This window comes from Schistocerca gregaria, chromosome X (assembly GCF_023897955.1).
Source record: "Schistocerca gregaria isolate iqSchGreg1 chromosome X, iqSchGreg1.2, whole genome shotgun sequence".
In the NCBI taxonomy this organism is placed as follows: Eukaryota; Metazoa; Arthropoda; class Insecta; order Orthoptera; family Acrididae; genus Schistocerca; species Schistocerca gregaria.
Genome location: NC_064931.1, coordinates 187754607 through 187777402, shown reverse-complemented (window position 1 = coordinate 187777402; position 22796 = coordinate 187754607). Strand labels below are relative to the sequence as shown.

The following is a 22796-nucleotide window of genomic DNA, read 5'->3' as shown; positions in this document are numbered from 1 at the left end:
GAATGCAGGAGAATCTGCAGCGAACTGACGCATGGCGCAGGCAATGGCTATTGAATCTCAATGTAGACAAGTGTAATGTGCTGCGAATACATAGAACGATAGACCCCTTATCATTTAGCTACAAAATAGCTGGTCAGAAACTGGAAGCAGTTAATTCCATAAAGTACCTGGAGTGTGCTTTAGGAGTGATTTAAAATGGAATGATCATATAAAGTTGATCTACATCTACATCCATACTCTGCAAGCCACCTGACGGTGTGTGGCGGAGGGTACCCTGAGTACCTCTATCGGTTCTCCCTTCTAAACCAGTCTCGTATTGTTCGTGGAAAGGAGGATTGTCGGTATGCTTCTGTGTGGGCTCTAATCTCTCTGATTTTATCCTCATGGTCTCTTCGAGAGATATACGTAGGAGGGAGCAATATACTGCTTGACCCTTGGGTGAAGGTATGTTCTCGAAACTTTAACAAAAAGCCCGTATCGAGCTACTGAGTGTCTCTCCTGCAGAGTCTTCCACTGGAGTTTATCTATCATCTCCATAACGCTTTCGCGATTACTAAATGATCCTGTAATGAAGTGCGGTGCTCTCCGTTGGATCTTCTCTATCTTTTCTATCAACCCTATCTGGTACGGATCCCACACTGCTGAGCAGTATTCAAGCAGTGGGCGAACAAGCGTACTGTAACCTACTTCCTTTGTTTTCGGATTGCATTTCCTTAGGATTCTTCCAATGAATCTCAGTCTGGCATCTGCTTTACCGACGATCAACTTTATATGATCATTCCATTTTAAATCACTCCTAATGCATAGTCGCAGATAATTTATGGAATTAACTGCTTCCAGTTGCTGACCTGCTATATTGTAGCTAAATGATAAGGGATCTTTCCTGCTATGTATTTGCAGCACATTACACTTGTCTACATTGAGATTCAATTGCCATTCCCTGCACCATGCGTCAATTCGTTGCAGATCCTCCTGCATTTCAGTATAATTTTCCATTGTTACAACCTCTCGATATACCACAGTATCATCCGCAAAAAAACCTCAGTGAAGCAAGCGGAATTTACATACCATGAACCATGGACCTTGTCGTTGGTGAGGAGGCTTGTGCGAGTCACTGATACAGATAGTAATACTGTAGGTGCAACCACAACGGAGGGGAATCTGTTGAGATGCCAGACAAATGTGTGGTTCCTGAAGAGCGGCAGCAACCTTTTCAGTAGTTGCAGGGGCAATAGTCTGGATGATTGAGTGATCTGGCCTTGTAACACTAGCCAAAACGACCTTGCTGTGCTGGTACTGTGAATGGCTGAAAGCAAGGGGGAACTACAGCTGTAATTATTCCTGAGGGCATGCAGCTTTACTGTATGGTTAAATGATGATGGTGTCCTCTTGGATAAAATATTCCAGAGGTAAAATAGTCCCCCATTTTGATCTCTGGGTGGGGAGCACTCAGGAGGACACTCTTATCAGGTAAAGCAGATGCCAGACTGAGATTCATTGGAAGAATCCTAACGAAATGCAATCTGAAAACAAAGGAAGTAGGTTACAGTGCGCTTGTTCGCCCACTGCTTGAATACTGCTCAGCAGTGTGGGATCCGTACCAGATAGGGTTGATAGAAGAGATAGAGAAGATCCAACGGAGAGCACCGCACTTCATTACAGGATCATTTAGTAATCGCGAAAGCGTTACGGAGATGATAGATAAACTCCAGTGGAAGACTCTGCAGGAGAGATGCTCAGTAGCTCAGTACGGGCTTTTGTTAAAGTTTCGAGAACATACCTTCACCGAAGAGTCAAGCAGTATATTGCTCCCTCCTACGTATATCTCGCGAAGAGACCATGAGGAAAAAATCAGAGAGATTAGAGCCCACACAAAAGCATACCGACAATCCTCCTTTCCACAAACAATACGAGACTGGAATAGAAGGGAGAACCGATAGAGGTACTCGGGGTACCCTTCTCCACACACCGTCAGGTTCTGAGGCCAGCCTCAGTTCTTATGGGTGATTGGCGGCAGTGGTGAAGGCTGCTGGTCTCACTCGCTGGTTGCAGACAGAGCTCACAGTATGCAGCATCATACCCAGAGTTGGTTAGCATCCTTTGATTTGGAGTGAAGTGGATGGTCTTAACCATAGGCTATATTGATTCTATAATGGCCTTGGCTTAAGATTAATGACCCTATGTTATGCGAATGAGAATTTATTGTAGGACTCCCCTTGATAGGTCAGGGGTGCAATACACAAAGGAAACTGCTACTATAGTATCAGAGTACTTGTGGAGTGCACACTTGGGTTTTTAGGTTAGGTGGTAGTCTGAGGTCTTCTGATGAACACTTGCCAGTGGATACAAAGAGAGCGAAATCGGACTGTGTATTAAGTAAAGACACTCTGACTGTCAAAATTTCAATAGTAAAATGTCAAAGAACTTTTAACAGAATTCCTGAATTTACTACCTTCTAAAAAAGTTGTTGCACTCAAACTATTCTCAGAACTGAGACCTGATTGAAACTTAAAAGTGGAAAGATCTGAAATATTTAGCAAGACAGGGAACATTTACCAAAAAGGCAGATTAGAAGTCATAGAAGCGGGTGTGTTCATTCCAGTTGACAAAAATATTGGTTATTTGAAGGTGGACACTGAGTAATTGTGAAGTTATTCAGACAAGAGTAACAGGCCAAGGTTAACTCAAGGTAATTGAGAGCTGTTTTTACTTTGGACTCACTCAAAAAAAGTCTATGCTCAGTAGCGGAAAAATACCCAGATCATGCAAATTTCTTTGGAGACAACTTTAACTTGCTGATAACAGAATGGGACGTCTATGGGTTCATTGCAGGTGGTACACACAGACAGTCTTGTGAAGTAGTTTTGAACACGTTTTCCAAAATACTGTCTTGAGCAACTAGTTCAGTAGCCCACACGCAATTGAAATATTTTACATTCTGTAGCTACATATAGGCCTGACTTTATCAATAGTGTTAACATAGAGACAGAGATTAGTGATCATGGTATCATAGGAATGATGTTTACTAAAGTGAATAAATCCATCAAGAAGACTAGAAGAGAATTTTTGCTAGAAAGAACAAATGAGGAGTTGTTAGCAAGCCACTTACACAATAAATGAACATCATTTTGTTCTGATACGATGGACACAGAAGAATTACAGTTTGTGAACTGCATTATGGAGAATCGTGTGCCGAGTAAGTGGATTAAGAACAAAAAAGACCCACCGTGATCATAAAATGCTGGGAAAGTGGAAACTGTTGCTCTCTCGGTTCAAACAAGAATGTGCAAATGACGAAAGGTTAAAGTTATTAGAAATCTGTGTGCCTGTGAAAAGAATGTCATGTGAAGCATACAACTACTTTCACTGTCATGCCTTACCAAAACACCTTGCTGAGAAAATTCTGGTCCTACTTAAAATTGCTAAGCAGGTCAAAGGCTTCTATCCAGTCTCTCAATGACCAGTCTGGTGTGACAGTAGAAGATAGCAAAAGGAAAGCTGAAATTTTAAATTTTGTTTATCAGAAATCATCCACATTGGAGGATCATACAAACACACCATCATTTGATCGTTGCACAGACCCATGTATGGAAGACATAGTAATAGGCATCCCTGATGCAGAGAAGCAAATGAAAGAATTGAAAGCAAACAAGTCACCAGCTCCAGATGGAATATAAATTCAGTTTTGCACAGTGTGTTCCTCGGCTCTGGCCTCATACTTAGCTTGCATTTATTGCAGATCTCTTACCCAGTGCAAAGTCCGAAGCAACTGGAGGAAAGTTGCAAGTGTCTCCTGTATATAAAAATGGAAAAAGAATGGATCTGTAATATTACAGACAAATATCCCTAACGTCAGTTTGCTGCCGTATTCTTCAAAATATTTTGATTTCAAATATAATAAATTTCCTTGAGACAAAAAAGCTTTTGTCCACAAATCAGCATGGATTTAGGGAGTATCACTTCTGTGAAGCTCAGCTTGTCCTTTTCTCCTGTGAACAATGGATGAAGGTCAAAATGCAGATTCCATGTTCCTAGATTTCTGGAAAGCATTTAATATGTTGCTCCACTGCAAACTGTTAACAAAGCTCTGAGTGCACAAATTAGGTTCCCATATATGTGAATGGTTTGCAGCCTCTTTTTAATCTGACACACAGGTGTGGGCAGTAATCTGTGATTGTTTGCTGAGGACATCCTGGTGTACATGAAGATGTCATCATTGACATCAAAGCAATCAGAGGTGTGCTGTTACATTTGTTGTCAGTAGGTTCAAAGAACATATGAGTATTACAGAGAAACTTCATGAATTCTGGAGGAAAGTCAACATTCTCTTTGCACAACACTTAGAGAAAATTTGGAGAATTGTCATTTGAAGCTGACTGAAGAATTGTTCTCCTGTGCCAACATACATTTTGTCTAAGAACCATGAAGGCAAGAAAAATTAGGGTTCCTATGGAGGCATACAGACTGTCATTTTTCCCTCACTCTATTTGCAAGTGGAACAGGAAATGAAATGATTAATAGTGGAACAAGATATCCTCTGCCGCACATCATGCGGTGTCTTGAGGAGTACATACATATATACGTATGTGTATGTATGTATACAAAAACAATACTGTTGATAACAGCATTCAGAAACCTTGAGTGGATATAAAAATCTATTAATTAACTACTATTTCAGCTTGCCCGTAAGAAGATTTCTGTGAAATTGTTACTGCTATAGATTTGTCTTCCAGCAGCAAGTGGGCTATGACCTGTAGCTCTTTTGTTACTCAGAATCCTATGATAATCACATTTTGTTTGTGTATTGTAATGATTTATGTCTGTCTCTAGTCATTACCCTAATTTATTAATTTTCTTTTAGAAATATAATTGTCTTAAAGGCATCCTGCGAACACAGTCAGCAAATTATACTTCATGAAGTACTTGCTACACAACTGGTATTTGTTTATACTAGCATTTCTTCTAACTGGCTTCTTCTGAAGTCTGAATATTGTACCCATATAGATTATGGGTGTCACACCCCCAAATTTAAATCCTACAGTATATTGCAAAAGCAAGTGGATTAATACTTAGTGTATTTGCTTTAGGACAGAAGTAGTTACATTTGTGAGGCGTTTCAGTAAGGAAATTTTGCAGGTAATATTTTTACAGGTGCATCTGACATGCCCTTTCCACATAAGACTTTTCATCCATTACAATGTCTAAAAATTCATGTATATAATATTTTTCAGCTGTAGACAGTGATTCAATATTTGTGTCCACATTAGACTGGTTATAATTTAACAAGAACTTCATTTGTTTATTTATCATATTACAGGGGACCATGGGAGCCAAAGTTATTTGGCCATGGAACGAGTTAGCATACATGATGTCCCAGCAGGAATGATCAGTATTCAGGGATGACAGGAATGATAATTTAAATCAAAAAAGTCTAGTAAACATAGGCTCTAAACTGTATACCTTAACACCCATGAGCACTTGACCAGTACGAGATGTGTTTCACAGTCGCAGAGATTAGCAAGTGCTCACAGCTCTTGAGGTATGTATGACGGTAATCCCAAAAGTAAGGTATCCTATTTTTTTATAAGTACATAGACCTGTTTATTTCTACAATAGTTTACATCAGTTTACAGCTTGAACATTTAGCTATTTATGACATAATCACCATTTCTGTCGAAGCATTTCTGTAGACGCTGTGGCAGTTTTTGTATGCCCATGTCACACCAGCTTGCCGCCATACTGTTCAGAAAGTTATGAACAGGCGTAATTGTTCCTTGGTCTCAGGTGTAAAATGGTATGCCCAACCTTTGTCACTCGTGACAATTGAGTCCAGAAAGTTGTCCTGTTTGGCTGTAAGGCGGTGAAAAAATGCGCGGGAAGCATCAACTTGTTGCCGCATGTGGTCCTCAGTCAGCATGCGTGGCACCCATTTTGCGCACACCTTCCGGTAGTTCAATGTTTCCATTAAAATTCTGTGAGCGGTGCTTCGAGAACCTTTAGGAACCAACGTGAAGAGATTATCCTGGGTGATCTGCCGATCTTCACGCATGCTTTGCTCAACCTTCAACACTGTCTCCTCAGAAATTGACGGTCTCCCGCTCCTTGGTTAGTCGTGAATTTCAGTCCGACCAGCTGCAAACTCTCTACACCACTTACGAACATTTTTGATGTCCATGCATGACTCACCATACACTTCTGTCAATCAGCGATGGATTTCAATTAGCGCAGTGACCTCTGCATTCAAAAATTGAATAACTGTGCACAATTCGCATTTGGCGGTAACATCCAACGGGAGCTCCATTCTCAATGGCTGCCAAGCCAAGACTGAGCACCTCAGCAAGGTGCGCGCATGTTTACACACAGTGTGTGAAGCACTCTTCATAACAATGTGACCAACTGCCACAAAAACAGAGTCCTGTACTTATAAAAAAAATAGGAGACCTTAGTTTTGGGAGTACCCTCGTACTTTAGAGCCCATGCTTATTGGACTCTTTTTGTTGTATTGGTCCATAGAGCCCATACTCAAAACATGGAAAGCAAAGAGCTTGCAGTAGAAGACATTGTATTTACAGTACTGAAGATGAAGCACATGGACCTTTTAAGTGTATTTATTTTAGAGTCCATGTTTACCTGACTTTTCTGCTTTGAATGATACTTCCTGTAACATCCCTGAATACTGACAATTCCTCCTGGGACATCCTGTATAATTTACAGAATGCTGATTATATAACTTATAAAACATAATTAAAGAATTAATAAAATATGAAAAAATGGAGAGTATGTGAACAAGTGACCAATTGTAGAGAAACTTTGTCAACTAATGCAAGGAACTCTTGCACAAAATAGGACTGTGCCACAAAGAAATCTTTTAACTTGGATTTGAATACTTGTGATTTATCAATCAGTTTTTTTTGCCCCCCCCCCCCCCCCCCCAGTCTACTAGTTTGGTGGCAGGAGGAACAAGACTTCTGGTCAGGTGACTACAGGGTTATAAACACAAAATCAAATAGAGGTAATGCAGGAGTAGGTTTAATAATGAATAGGAAAATAGGAATGCGGGTAAGCTACTACAAACAGCATAGTGAATGCATTATTGTGGCCAAGATAGATACAAAGCCCACACCTACTACAGTAGCACAAGTTTATATGGCAACTAGCTCTGCAGATGACGAAGAAATTGAAGAAATGTATGATGAAATAAAAGAAATTATTCAGATAGTAAAGAGTGATGAAACTTTAATACTCATGGGTGACTGTAATTCGGCAGTAGGAAAAGGGAGAGAAGGAAAAGTAGGTGAATATGGATTGCGGCTAAGAAATGAAAGAGGAACCCGCCTAGTAGAATTTTGCACAGAGCACAGCTTAATCATAGCTAATACTTGGTTTAAGAATCATGAAAGAAGGTTGTATACATGGAAGAACCCTGGAGATACTAAAAGGTATCAGATAGCTTATATAATGGTAAGACAGAGATTTAGGAACTAGGTTTTAAATTTTAAGACATTTCCAGGGGCAGATGTGGACTCTGACCACAATCTATTGGTTATAACCTGTAGATTAAAACTGAAGAAACTGCAAAAAGGAGGGAACTTAAGGAGATATGACCTGGATAAACTGAAAGAACCAGAGGTTGTACAGAGTTTCAGGGAGAGCGTAAGGGAACAATTGACAGGAATGGGGGAAACAAATACAGTAGAAGAAGAATGGGTAGCTTTGAGGGATGAAATAGTGAAAGCAGCAGATAATCAAGTCGGTAAAAAGACGAGGGCTAGTAGAAATCCTTGGGTAACAGAAGAAATATTGAATTTAATTGATGAAAGGAGAAAATATAAAAATGCAGTAAATGAAGCAGGCAAAAAGGAATACAAACGTCTGAAAAATGAGATCGACAGGAAGTGCAAAATGGCTAAGCAGGGATGGCTAGAGGACAAATGTAAGGATGTAGAAGCTTATCTCACTAGGGGTAAGATAGGTACTGCCTACAGGAAAATTAAAGAGACCTTTGGAGAAAAGAGAACCACTTGCATGAATATCAAGAGCTCTGATGGAAACCCAGTTCTAAGCAAAGAAGGGAAAGCAGAAAAGTGGAAGGAGTATATAGAGGGTCAATACAAGGGCGATGTACTTGAGGACAATATGATGGAAATGGAAGAGGATGTGGATGAAGATGAAATGGGAGATACGATACTGCGTGAAGAGTTTGACAGAGCACTGAAAGACCTGAGTCGAAACAAGGCCCCCGGAGTAGACAACATTCCATTGGAACTACTGACGGCCTCGGGAGAGCAAGTTCTGACAAAACTCTACCATCAGGTGAACAAGATGTATGAAACAGGCGAAATACCTGCAGACTTCAAGAAGAATATAATAATTCCAATCCCAAAGAAAGCAGGTGCTCACAGATGTGAAAATTACCGAACAATCAGTTTAATAAGCCACAGCTGCAAAATACTAACGTGAATTCTTTACAGACGAATGGAAAAACTAGTAGAAGCCGACCTTGGGGAAGATCAGTTTGGATTCCGTAGAAATGTGGGAACACATGAGGCAATACTGACCTTACGACTTATCTTAGAAGAAAGATTAAGGAAAGGCAAACCCACGTTTCTAGCATTCGTAGACTTAGAGAAAGCTTTTGACAATGTTGACTGGAATACTCTCTTTCAAATTCTAAAGGTGGCAGGGGTAAAATACAGGGAGCGAAAAGCTATTTACAATTTGTACAGAAACCAGATGGCAGTCATAAGAGTCGAGGGACATGAAAGGGAAGCAGTTGTTGGGAAGGGAGTAAGACAGGATTGTAGCCTCCCCCTGATGTTATTCAATCTGTATATAGAGCAAGCAGTAAATGAAACAAAAGAAAAATTCGGAGTAGGTATTAAAATCCATGGAGAAGAAATAAAAACTTTGAGGTTCGTTGATGACATCTTAATTCTGTCAGAGACAGCAAAGGACTTGGAAGAGCAGTTGAATGGAATGGATAGTGTCTTGAAAGGAGGATATAAGATGAACATCAACAAAAGCAAAACGAGGATAATGGAATGTAGTCTAATTAAGTCAGGTGCTGCTGAGGGAATTAGATTAGGAAATGAGACACTTAAAGTAGTAAAGGAGTTTTGCTATTTGGGGAGCAAAATAACTGATGATGGTCGAGGTAGAGAGGATATAATATGTATACTGGCAATGGGAAGGAAAGCATTTCTGAAGAAGAGAAATTTGTTAACATCGAGTGTAGATTTAAGTGTCAGGAAGTTGTTCCTGAAAGTATATGTATGGAGTGTAGCCATGTATGGAAGTGAAACATGGACGATAAATAGTTTGGACAAGAAGAGAGTAGAAGCTTTCAAAATGTGGTGCTACAGAAGAATGCTGAAGATTAGATGGGTAGATCACATAACTAATGAGGAAGTATTGAATAGGATTGGGGAGAAGAGAAGTTTGTGGCACAACTTGACAAGAAGAGGGATCAGTTGGTAGGACATGTTCTGAGGCATCAAGGGATCACCAATTTAGTATTGGAGGGCAGCGTGGAGGGTAAAAATCGTAGAGGGAGACCAAGAGATGAATACACAAAGCAGATTCAGAAGGATGTAGGTTGCAGTAGGTACTGGGAGATGTAGAAGCTTGCACAGGATAGAGTAGCATGGAGAGCTGCATCGAACCAGTCTCAAGACTGAAGACCACAACAACAACAACATAGAATTCTACTGAAAATGAAACCTGCTGAATAGTACACAGCTTTCAGTACAAAGTGTAAGGTACTGTTATCGAAATGTATACAATTTTTCCGTCTATTGTTCACTGAACGAATGTTGCAGTTTCTGTAACAATATATCCCAGGTTGGAATATACGTACAGGGACAGCAGAGTTAGAATTCTGAAACATCTGAATAATGGCCTAAATGAAGTTCACGAATTGACACTGCATAATAGCCTGACTGCTCATTTCTGGGCTAAGAATATTCTTGATAAAGAGTACAGAGCTGCTCCAGAGTATAATACTATGCGAGATAATAGACAAAGTAAGCAAAGTAAACAAAAGCATTTGTATTCTAGTGTCAAAGACAGTGGAGCTCATTCTTATAGTGAAGACAGTAGCATTTACTTTCTTCACAAAAGCTTGAAATCTATATGACCTAGAAAGCCTCCCATCTATCCTCAGCCCTAAAAATTTAAAATTGTTGACTTCACTGACTATTTGACTATCTTTGGACAACAGAATTTTGCTTCTACAAGGCCTTTGTGTCAGAAAATGTATTCACAGAGTTTTGTTACAATTAACCATTAATCTGTTCTCTGAAAGTCACACATTGATGTTACTGAATACGCTATTAGCTACATCATTTATATTATGTTCCATATCTTTCACAACGTGTCTTCTGTAAACAGAACAATTTTTACATCATCTGTTATGTGAAGTGGCAGATCATCAATACACATAAAGAAAAGCAATGGATCCAGAACACCTGCCTTGTCCATATTCAATACAAGTTTATTCATGATAAGGCCAAAATTCACTTCATTGTTTTGCAATTCTGTCTTTCAGTACAGCCCCAGCTAATAAATGCTGTATGTCAGCATAGTTCACTAGCTTTGAGTAATGTGGTTGTCTTAAATTACTAATGGCCCAAAGAATACTATCCTGTGGGACTCCATACTTGAGAGTCTTGTATGTTCATTTTACTATTAGTATCTTACTATCACTCTTCTGACTTATTCTGGCACGTTGTCTTATCTTGGAGGTAAAACCTTACCAAATTCTGTGTCACTCCTATCTGAATTTTCAAGTTTGGATAAAACTACTGAATGATTCACAGACTAAAATATCTTAGACAAGTCCAGAAAAGACCAAATGAATTTGTTTTCTTCATACAATTTGCTTGGCAGTTCACAGAAGAAAAGTTGCTACTGCTGGTACTGTGCATCACCCTTTTCAGACCTTTGCTGCGAGTTGTTTAGTAGGTTGTATTTGCAGAAGAAAGATTCCAATTGGTCTACAATTATTCTTCCAAGAAACTTGCCACACACTGAAGTCAATTAAATTGGCCTATAAATAATCTATGTCAGTAATTGTTCTCTTTTATACACTGATCATATCTGAGTGATTTTTAACAGGCTTGGAAAAACCCCATGGCAATTTCAACTGTTTATTAAATGTGTTAGTGATTTTATTAATCCATTTCTATTTTCTTGAAATAATGCAGATGATACGTTATTCCAGCCACAAGATGTTCCATTTAGAGTTTTTAGATGATTCTCATTACCTTGCACTCTGTTACACTCCTTTGAGAAAATGAGACACTCACTATAACTGAGTTTATTTCTAGTGCTGTTTCATGAATTTCTTATCTGTGTGACTGATTGAAATGTCCTGCGAAGATCTCACATACTGACTTTGGCTCACTAACCAACATTCCATTTTCTCCTAGTGCTGTATTACTGTGACTTCGATACTTTCTCTCTTTTCACCATCATTGCTTACTATATTCCAGGGTCTTCTAATAACATTAGTAGATTTCAGAATGAGATTTTCACTCTGCAGCGGAGTGTGCGCTGATATGAAACTTCCTGGCAGATTAAAACTGTGTGCCCGACCGAGACTCGAACTCGGGACCTTTGCCTTTCGCGGGCAAGTGCTCTACCATCTGAGCTACTGAAGCACGACTCACGCCCGGTACTCACAGCTTTACTTCTACCAGTACCTCGTCTCCTACCTTCCAAACTTTACAGAAGCTCTCCTGCGAACCTTGCAGAACTAGCACTCCTGAAAGAAAGGATTTGCGGAGACATGCCTTAGCCACAGCCTGGGGGATGTTTCCAGAATGAGATTTTCACTCTGCTGAGATACTGGCAGAAGTAAAGCTGTGAGTACCGGGCGTGAGTTGTGCTTCGGTAGCTCAGATGGTAGAGCACTTGCCCGCGAAAGGCAAAGGTCCCGAGTTCGAGTCTCAGTCGGGCACACAGTTTTAATCTGCCAGGAAGTTTCATTAGTAGATTTGTTTATCTGTTCAGCATAATAATGTGCTTTTACAGTCTTCAGGGAGTCCCTGTACTTTTTCTGCTGCTTTTGTACTTTGTCAGGAAGTACTGGAATTCAGCATCCCTGAACAGCACACAAAGGTATTTCCCATTTTCTTTTAATTTGTGTTTTCACTGACAGCTGGTGTGTGTGTGTGTGTGTGTGTGTGTGTGTGTGTGTAAGCATTTGGTTACCAAACTGTTAACACAGTATTGAGGTGAGAAAGACAAGAACTGATATTGTTCATTAATAAAAATAGCTACCTCACCTTTAACTTTTGCCCCATTTATGTATAGTCCCTTATGATAGGGGAATCATAATTTTTAAAAATGAATTTCTTGCAGGAATGTCAGGAATTTACCATTTCATCATCACCTAGATAATTAGATACAAAAAACTAGTTCAGCTGTGAAACGTAAAGGTCTCAGCCTAGGAATCATTTAGGTAAATCTCAAAAAATATTAATTTTGATGGCTGAACAGGGATCTGACAATCACACCCCCCCCCCCCCCCCCTCCTCAGTTTCTTTGATGTTGTTCTTAACCATTAAGGCACTTCCCTCAGTGCCATGGACTTTGTAGCATGTAGCTACTGAATGAAAGTGTAACTAAGGGTAGTTAGAAAAGACCTGGGGGGGGGGGGGGGGGGGGGGGGGATTTTATTTGGTAGTTATTTGGAAAAAAAATTCTAATAATAATGTTCTTCTACAGTTACATACATGATCCAGCAGACTATCAATTTTGCCATTCCTTCAGAAAAGTGTAATTTATTAGACTCTGCAAGTATTTGACAAAAATTTCTTCCACCCAAGTCATTACCCTAGTATGAATATTTGTGGTGGTCTCAACTGGCCACTAGAGCATGCTTTATCTTCTCATCCCTTGTGAGATTGTTTTGTAGTTTGGTTTTGATCTGCATACTTGTTGAACCCTTCAAATGAAAATGACTATGAACTGTATTTAAAAAAATACTCCATCTTGGACAAAACACATCACACTTGTCACTTCATATCGTTACCAACAAACTACCACATACTGCATCCACTATTTATTAGGAATCTTCAACAAAATCACTACAAGATCATACTCATTAACGCCGATACAGTTCATCAAAATTTACAGTGATAGGTTTTTGATTGCTTTGTTCTGTGGTAAAAGTGAAATATTAACATGTTCAAGAAAATTAATTTTCCCCTGCATTTCCTTTATAGCATCACAATGTAACTACAACTCAAAACATGTTAAAAAGCTTAAGACCTATATTCCATCATTTTTTGGGCATGCATCCAGGATATTTCATAAATGTTCTGATATTTCAGCAGACAACCTTTCGGCCATTCTCAAAGTGAGTCACCTGCAAGTTTTCAAATCACTTTACACACTGTGGAGTAAATGTGCATGCATCAGGGGTAACAATGTTGGTAACATTGACTGACACTCTTGCTATCTATCAACTCTGTTATCTCTGAACATACACATTTACTTCATATTGAGTAAAGTCATTTAAAAACTAGCATACAACTCAACTGAAAGATTGTCAGTCACAATATTGGAACATAAATTGAAAATATCCTGAATGTACATCTGAAAAATGATGGAATATTCTATCTAAAGGCAAAAATTCAACAGACACAACTTAAGACCTATCTGGGGATACAATGATTCTTATTAAAATGTATTTTTTTTTCCAACATTATCTGGATGGTAATACCTACTAGACACATTGTTATTACATGAGAAGACAATTTATACTAAAAACCATAGATTAAAATCAGCACAAAAATACTTGTGCTACTCTCACAGTATGTGAGAAATGAAATCAGAAGAAACAGAACTTCAGAGTGCTATAGGGTTTCCCACCCACGAATTAGCTAGACACCTTGCCTCACTGCTGCAACCTTACGTTAATCGAACTGATACTATTATTAAAAAGAAATGCACATGGGTCAAGGTGATATCCTTGTTAGATTTGATGTTGTGTCACTATTTACCACGATTCCAGTGAATGAAGCTATCTCATGTATAGCTGATATTTTTCTAGCATTATTCAGACACTGCCTCGCTACGATCTATTTCCAGTACAATCATGATTTTTATGAACTGATTGATGGTGTGGCTATGGGCAGTCCTCTTACTCCAGCTGTTGCCTGTCAGGTGGTACTGCTATGTCAATTCCTGGTACATCTCAACAGTATCAACCCGAAAAAACAATTTACTATAGAGATGGAGAATAATGGCCAGCTGAATTTCTTGGATGTGTCTGTTATCAAGCGAGGCGATGGGATGTTGTGCCATAGAGTACACAGAAAATCCACGCATACTGACTTACCTGCACAAAGATTTGAACCACCACCCTAGACAGAAAAAGAGGGGAAATTAAAACATTGGTAGACAGGGCACACAAATTTTGTGAACTGACTTAGAAGATGAGCTTGAATGTCTATGGTTGATATTTAAGAAGAATTGTGATTCTAACAAGGAGATACAGCACTTCACCATAGGGAAAGAATTACGAATGATGGCTGCCCACAGGGGAAGTTTTCCTTCCATTCATCAGCACCATTACACATTACATTGAGAAAGTGTTGGCCAAGTATAGTGTAGAATCTACCTTCAGACCCATCAGGAATATAAAAGAATGTTTAAGATCGGAAAAAGATACACAGCATCCTTTGGCTACACCGTAGGCATATAAAATTCCTTGTAGCTGTGGACTGGTTTACATTGGTACCACAAAAAGAAGTGTTAACACCCATCTCATTGAACACAAGAAGAATTGCCACCTAGGACATATGGATAAATCTGCAGTAACAGAACATCTTTATCAAGCAGGTGATCATGAAACAAAAGTCACTGAGATGAGTGTCATATCGAAAACATCACATTATCATGCACGTACGTACAGAGAGACTATCGAGATCTATAAACTCCTTAACAATTTTAACAGAAAAGAGGAAGGTGTTAAATTAGACAAAATTCAGATGTCAACACTGCAACATATGAATGATGATTGATTACTTCCAATCAAGAATGTTGGCAATACCAGTGATAATATCATGGCTGACATCACTTGATGAACACTGTGGTGCCCTCTATACCACCTATATAATCGTCGCTCCGATGAGTTGTGGTTGCAGTTCGACATTTTACCTCTGAAGATGTCTCCTGCAGTCAGAGAGAAAACATTAGGAGAAACTTTTATAGATCAACAACAGCCTAGTAGACTGGAAGTTTTGCCTAGTACACTGGAAGTTTTAAGTGAAGTAAGTACAAGCTGTGAAAGCTCACATTGTATGATCAGAACTTCAGATAATTCAGCAAGTTTGATAAATTTAATAGTATAAAGTGAGGCTGCATAAAATTTTCATCAGCAATGACATTCCATCCACTGAGGTTGTGAAGTACGGGTTATCATGTATTAAAGCTCTTCATTATTACAACATTTTAACAACAATGGTCGTAATAATAATCAGAATTAATCAACACATTATACAACAGCAACCCATGATGAGAATATGCTCTCAGTATTGCAATATTAAAATGTAATGACAATGCATCTGAAGCGTGAAAAATTATCATACACATTGCATTTAGGTACAGTTGGTGACCTCTTTATTCCCTACAACATGATGGAGAAATTAATAAAATATTTTCACATGAAGAAATGTCTCAAAAATTTGAATTCAGTAGAATGAACAGTTACTGTTGGTGATGGTGGAATGGTTGCTGTTAGTGGTATACCGAATGAGGGCAGCAATTTAAGACAGTGATACACAACCTCTATGCTTGTTTCACACTCTTAACTCAAATCAACAATGAAATTTTCTCTTGTCATCTGGAGAAATGTTTTACAACATAAAATATTTGTAATTATTTAACGTACCTTTTTTTGCACCATACAGGAAAGCTGGATCCATTATAGGAAGATGAACTGAAAGTCTTTGCCTTATTGCTGTAACTGTGCATTTGTCTCCACTCTCTGTAAGAGATATTGTAAATTTCTATTACCCAGTTATAAATCAAAAATTGGAAACACAAAACCTATAAATCATAAATAATGAGAGTGCTTTCCTCTCTTGTGGAAATGCCATATGGAAGAACTACTACTACTACTACTACTACTACTACTACTACTACTACTACTACTACTATATTGCATTACAATGAAGCTTTAATACTTCTTCAGCAACACATGATAAGTACTCTTAATGTTTTATGAATCCCCTCAAAAAGATAAAGTTACATGATTAATTTTATGTTGTTTACAGGTACTTGCTTGTAGTCCTGGTACACACTGAAATCCTCATGCCACAGTACCACAGTATGTCACTACAAAAGCCAAAACAAAATGGCACAGCCCACTGATAAAGTGGAGTGTTGTGCAGTAATTCGTTTTTTACATTTGAGTAGGAATAACAAAGTAATGATTGATGCTGAGCTGATGGGGGTGTACAACAATACACCATCATATGACATATAATAGTTAGGTGGTGCAGATGCTTCCAATGTGGTCACACAAGTCTGAATGATGAAAATAAAGTGACAGACCACTTCCCTGTGAAAACTGGAAATTGCAAGAGAAGTGGTGGTCCTGGTGCTCAAACACCGGGGCGTAATCATCAAGGTGATATTGGAAAAAGTGAAAATTGGTCATAGATCAGTTTTCCATATCTTGCACAACATTCTGAACATTGCAAAGCTCAGTTTCTTCTAGGTTCTGCAGCTGCTCACACCCATTCCCTTAGTCACCATGTATGACTGCTGAGTGTAACACTTTAATCTGAGACAAAGGAGCAAACCAAGCACTGAAAAGATGTGGTTCACCATTGCCAAAAATGGCAAAAAAAGCTAACCACTATTGGTCAAGGTTACATTAACTGTTTTTTTGGGACTGTCATAGTCTGATGCTCATAAGTGGCAGCTGTAACAGGGGCATACTGGGGAAATTTCCTAATTAGGTTCCATGAGCCTGTCAAGGGAAAGCATTGTGGGAAGCTATCGAAGGGATGGGTTTGCTCCATGACAACATGTCAACTTATTCTGCACAGGACACAGTCACAAGTGTTTATTCTTCAGGTTACCAAATTTTGCCTCACCCTTGTATGCTCATGGCATGCACCCAGAAACTTCTTCCTTTTTCCTTGGATGAAGAAGCCACTGCATGGGATGGCCATTGCATAATGACGATGAAATGATTTTCAAGGTGGAACATTTCCTGAACAGTCAAACTGCAAACGTCTATGACAAAGGGCTCTGCGAAGCCATCCATAATTGGTATAAATGTGTTAAACTGAAGTTTGAATATTTAGAGAACTAACATCATCAACAAGTTTAGTAGTTTCAGCTTTATTTTGTTAAAATGTGATAAAATAGAATTTTATCACTACCCCATGTGTATTCTTGGTTTACATATATATTTCTATACACAATCACCGCATTTCATTTAGTTCCTCAACATACTCAGTTCCAAACTTTACCTGAAACTCTGTAGTGTCTCAAGTATGGGATTCAACAGCTTTCTATCAGTAAAATATTCCACTTTCCCCATCACATATGAAATAAAATCAACCCACAGATACAATAAAGAACAGCACATTTATTTTACAGAAATGGTATAAAACTTTGGCTTCTCTAACATTCTTCCACATTCAAATCATTTTTAATACCAGTCCACACATAACAACTTGCAACAGCTTAACACTTGCTACCTAATCTGTGACCTTTTCCCAGCTTTCCAATGGGTTCCCTATCATCTCCTTTAACATGGCAGTGACATTGCTGCATATTTTGAAATTTCCCTGGACAAATCTTCCTACCCTTTTCTATATGCTTTCCAGGATTAAAATCAGGCATGATAAGTATATGCCTCATCCAGAACTGCGATACTCCTGATGAGGCCGTACCCAGGCACAGTATGCCTCCTGCTTCACCTCCCTGGAGCACCCCCTCAAGATTTTCACCACTTGGAAGAGGACACTGCCTGCCTTGGCAAAGTATCCCTCTCATACGAGGATCTCGGTGCACTCTGAGATCACTCTTAAGATACTTAAAAGTAGTTGATACAGAGTCTCCCTCCCCTGCTAACTTATATTAAAATGTTGTCACAGATTTTCTGGAGCAGAAACTAAATAACTAATTCTTGGTTTCATTAATACTCATTCCATTTTACCATCTTTTTTAATTTTGCAAGGTCATCCAGGAGAGCCCCACAGTTCTGTAATTGCCGAATTCTACAATATACTACTAGATCATCTGCAACCAGTCAGATATTAGAGCGGATACCTGTGCCTATGTTATTTTATACACATTTTCCTTTGACGCCCCTGACTAAAGCTCTACTTTCTCTGAAACATCTCTCCTACTTTTATCCTTTGGGTTCTGTCCTGTAAATATGCCAGTATCCCACCTACTACTCTGCATTTTGCTCCAGTAGTTCATAATGTAATTAAAAAGAGCCTATGATAGACTCTATCAAATGTCTCTGCTACATCTATAGTGTTGTGTTGTTGCGGTCTTCAGTACAGAGACTGGTTTGATGGAGCTCTCCATGCTACTCTATCCTGTGCAAGCTTCTTCATCTCCCAGTGCATACTGCAACCTACATCCTTCTGAATGTGCTTAGGGTATTCATCTCTTGGTCTCCCTCTTAGATTTTTACCCTCCATGCTGCCCTCCAATACTAAATTAGTGATCCCTTGATGCCTCAGAATATGTCCTACCAACCGATCTCTCTTCTAATCAAGTTGTGCCACAAATTTCTCTTCTCCCCAATTCCATTCAATGTGATCTACCCATCTAATCTTCAGCATTCTCCTGTAGCACCACATTCTGAAAGCTTCTATTCTCTTCCTGTCTAAATTATTTGTTGTCCACATTTCACTTCTATACATGGCTGAACTCCATACAAATACTTTCAGAAACAACTTCCTGACACTTAAATCTATACTAAATGTTAACAAATTTCTCTTCTTCAGAAACACTTTCATTGCCATTGCCAGTCTACATTTTATATCCTCTCTACTTTGACCATCATCAGTTATGTTGCTCCCAAATAGCAAAACTCATTTACTACTTTAAGTGTCTCATTTTCTAATCTAATTCCCTCAGCATCACCTGATTTAATTCGACTACATTCCATTATTCTCCTTATGCTTTTGTTGGTGTTCATCTTATTTCCTCCTTTCAAGACATTGTCCATTCCGTTCAGCTGATCATCCAGGTCATTTGCTGTCTCTGACAGAACCACAATATCATCAGCAAACCTCAAGGTTTTTATTTCTTCTCCAAGGATTTTAATTCCTAATCTGAATTTTTCTTTTGTTTCCTTTACTGCTTGCTCAATATACAGACTGAATAACATCAAGGATAGGCTACAACCCTGTCTCACTCCCTTCCCAGCCACTGCTTCCCTTTCATGCCCCTCGACTCTTATGACTGCCATCTGGTTTCTGTACAAATTGTAAATAGCCTTTCGCTCCCTGTATTTTACCCCTGCCACCTTCAGAATTTGAAAGAGAGTATTCCAGTTAACATTTTCAAAAGCTTTCTCTAAAGCTCTAAGTCTACAAATGCTAGAAACATAGGTTTGCCTTTCCTTAACCTATTTTCTAAGATAAGTCATAGGGTCAGTATTGCCGCCTGTATTCCAACATTTTTACAGAATCCAAACTGATCTTCCCTGAGGTCAGCTTCTACCAGTTTTTCCATTTGTGTTAGTATATTACAGCAGTGACTTATTAAACTGATAGTTCGGTGATTTTCACATCTGTCAACGCCTGCTTTCTTTGGGATTGGAATTATTATATTCTTCTTGAAGTCTGAGGGTATTTTGCCTGTCTCATACATCTTGCTCACCAGATTGTAGAGTTTTGTCAGAACTGGCTCTCCCAAGGCTATCAGTAGTTCTAATGGAATGTTGTCTACTCCCGGGGCCTTGTTTCGCATTAGGTGTTTCAGTGCTCTGTCAAACTCTTCACGTAGTATCATATCCCCCATTTCATCTTCATCTATTCCATTTCCTTAATACTGTCCTCAAGAACATTGCCCTTGTACAGACCCACTATATACTCCTTCCACCTTTCTGCTTTCACTTCTTTGCTTAGAACTGGGTTTCCATCAGAGCTCTTGATATTCATGCAAGTGGTTCTCTTTTCTCCTAAGGTCTCTTTAATTTTCCTGTACGCAGTATCTATCTTACCCCTAGTGATATACACTTCTCCATCCTTACATTTGTCCTCTAGCCATCCCTGCTTAGCCATTTTGCACTTCCTGACGATCTCATTTTTGAGACGTTTGTATTCCTTTTTGCCTGCTTCATTTACTGCATTTTTATATTTTCTCCTTTCATCAATTGAATGCAGTATCTCTTCTGTTACCCAAGGATTCCTATTAGCCCTCGACTTTTTACCTACTTGATCCTCTGCTGCCTTCACTATTTCATCTCTCAAAGCTACTCATTCTTCATCTACTGCATTTCTTTCCCTCATTCTTGTCAATCGTTCCCTAATGGTCTCCCTAAAACTCTGTACAACCTCTGGTTCTGTCAGTTTATCCAGGTCCCATCTCCTTAAATTCGCACCTTTTTGCAGTTTCTTCAGTTTTAATCTATAGTTCATAACCAATAGATTGTGGTCAGAGTCAACATCTGCCCCATGGAAATGTCTTAAAATTTAAAACCTGGTTCCTAAATCTCTGTCTTACCATTATATAATATATCTGAAACCTTCTACTATCTCCAGGCCTCTTCCATGTATACAGCCTTATTTCATGGATCTTGAGCCAAGAGTTATGTTATGCTCTGCGCAAAATTCTACCAAGCGGCTTCCTCTTCCATTTATTACCCCCATCCCATATTCACCTACTACGTTTCCTTCTCTTCCTTTTCCTACTAACGAATTCCAGTCACCCATGACTATTAAATTTTCATCTCCCTTCACTATCTGAATAATTTCATTTATCTAATCATACATTTCATCAATCTCTTAGTCATTAACGGAGCTAGCTGGCATATAAACTTGTACTACTGTGGTAGGCATGGGCTTCATATCTACCTTGGCCACAATAATGTGTTCACTATGCTGTTTGTAGTAGCTTACCTGAATTCCTATTTTTTTTATTCATTATTAAGCCTACTCCTGCATAACCCCTATTTGATTTTGTATTTATAACCATGTATTCACGTGACCAGAAGTCTTGTTCCTCCTACCACCGAACTTCACTAATTCCCACTATTTCTAACTTTAACCTATCCATTTCCCTTTTTAAATTTTCTAACCTACCTACCCGATTAAGGAATCTGACATAGAACGTCAGTTTTCTTTCTCCTGATAACAACGTCCTCCTGAGTAGTCCCCACCTGGAGATCCGAATGGGAGACTATTTTACCTCCAGAATATTTTACCCAAGAGGACTTCATCATCATTTAAGCACATAGTAAAGCTGCATGCCCTTGGGAAAAATTATGGCTGTAGTTTCCCCTTGCTTTCAGCCTTTCGCAGTACCAGCACAGCAAGGCCATTTTGGTTAGTGTTACACGGCCAGATTAGTCAATCATGCAGACTGTTGCCGCTGTAACAACTGAAAAGGCTGCTGCCCCTCTTTAGGAACCACACATTTGTCTGGCCTCTCAACAGATATCGCTCCATTGTGGTTGCACCTACGGTATGGCTATCTGTATCACTGAGGCAAGCAAGCCTCCCCACCAGCGGCAAGGTCCATGATTCATGTAATGTGACATCCACATCCTCCTAGAAGTTGTGATTCACAAGTAATTTGTTCCCTAAATCCATTCAGAGTTTCCTTGAGCCATTGTGTTGTGCTGCATATTAAATTCCTCACAGAGATGGAATGTTGTTAGTTCCTTTTACATAACTTACATAATTGGAAGAATACATAATATTTACCTCATGAGTTACTGTTGCTCATATGATGTCTGACTCAATCATTTTTTTTGCTACTAGTTCTCTCCTTATTTCTTTTTAAGTGATGTGTGTTTCTGACTGCTTTTTTGACATTTTCCTTTTTAATCTTCATATTTTTTTGTTACAGTATGCTGGATATGGCCACCTCTTGCTTGCTTCCAGTATCCACTGTTCCTGTCCACTCTTTATTTATTCTGTAGACTTTCTCCACTTGTCACTTATTGTTATCCAAGTTTCTACCCACTCCACACAGTTTTATATTTCAAAAGCTTTTAGTTCTGCAGCTTATATTACATTTTAACTGTAATATCATTTCTGTTCTGTTGCTACTGAACCTTTACCTATACTCTTAATTTCCATCACAACTGATTTGTGGTCACTAATGCCCACCACTACACTTCTTTGAGGATCACGTAATGTTTCAACACTAATAACCCACATGCAAGCAAATTCTTCTATGAAGAGTAGACAATAAAGCACGACATGCAGAAAAACACGTAAGAAAATATCTATCAGCATCAATATGAAACACATCAGTATATGAAATAAAACATCCAAAATTCAATGTAAAAAGTTCTGTTCTATTTGACATACAGCAAAACAATTTATCACTGGTAACTGACATGATCATCTCCAGGCACAGCAACATATTTCTGTTGTTCCTCAGCATCAATGACTACCATAGTTAAGTCCTTAAAACAGCACTGAAATTGAATGAAAAAAAAGAAAAAAACATAATTCTGCATCAGTCATGAAATTTTATTTTATCCAATACATGTTTCAAAGACTAGCCATCATCTACATCTACATTCATACTCCGCAAGCGGCAGATGGTACCTTGAGTACCTCTATCGGTTC

General features: G+C 38.8%; 1 protein-coding gene across 1 annotated transcript in view; it reads right to left on the bottom strand.

Annotated features, from left to right (window-relative positions):
- The window catches only part of LOC126298489 (Fanconi anemia group M protein-like), a 238262-nt gene that overhangs the window by 64106 nt on the left and 151360 nt on the right, over window positions 1-22796 (bottom strand). The window contains exon 17 of the mRNA XM_049989825.1: window positions 15902-15997. Coding sequence (XP_049845782.1) covers window positions 15902-15997 — 96 coding nt within the window. The remainder of the gene's footprint in view (window positions 1-15901; window positions 15998-22796) is intronic.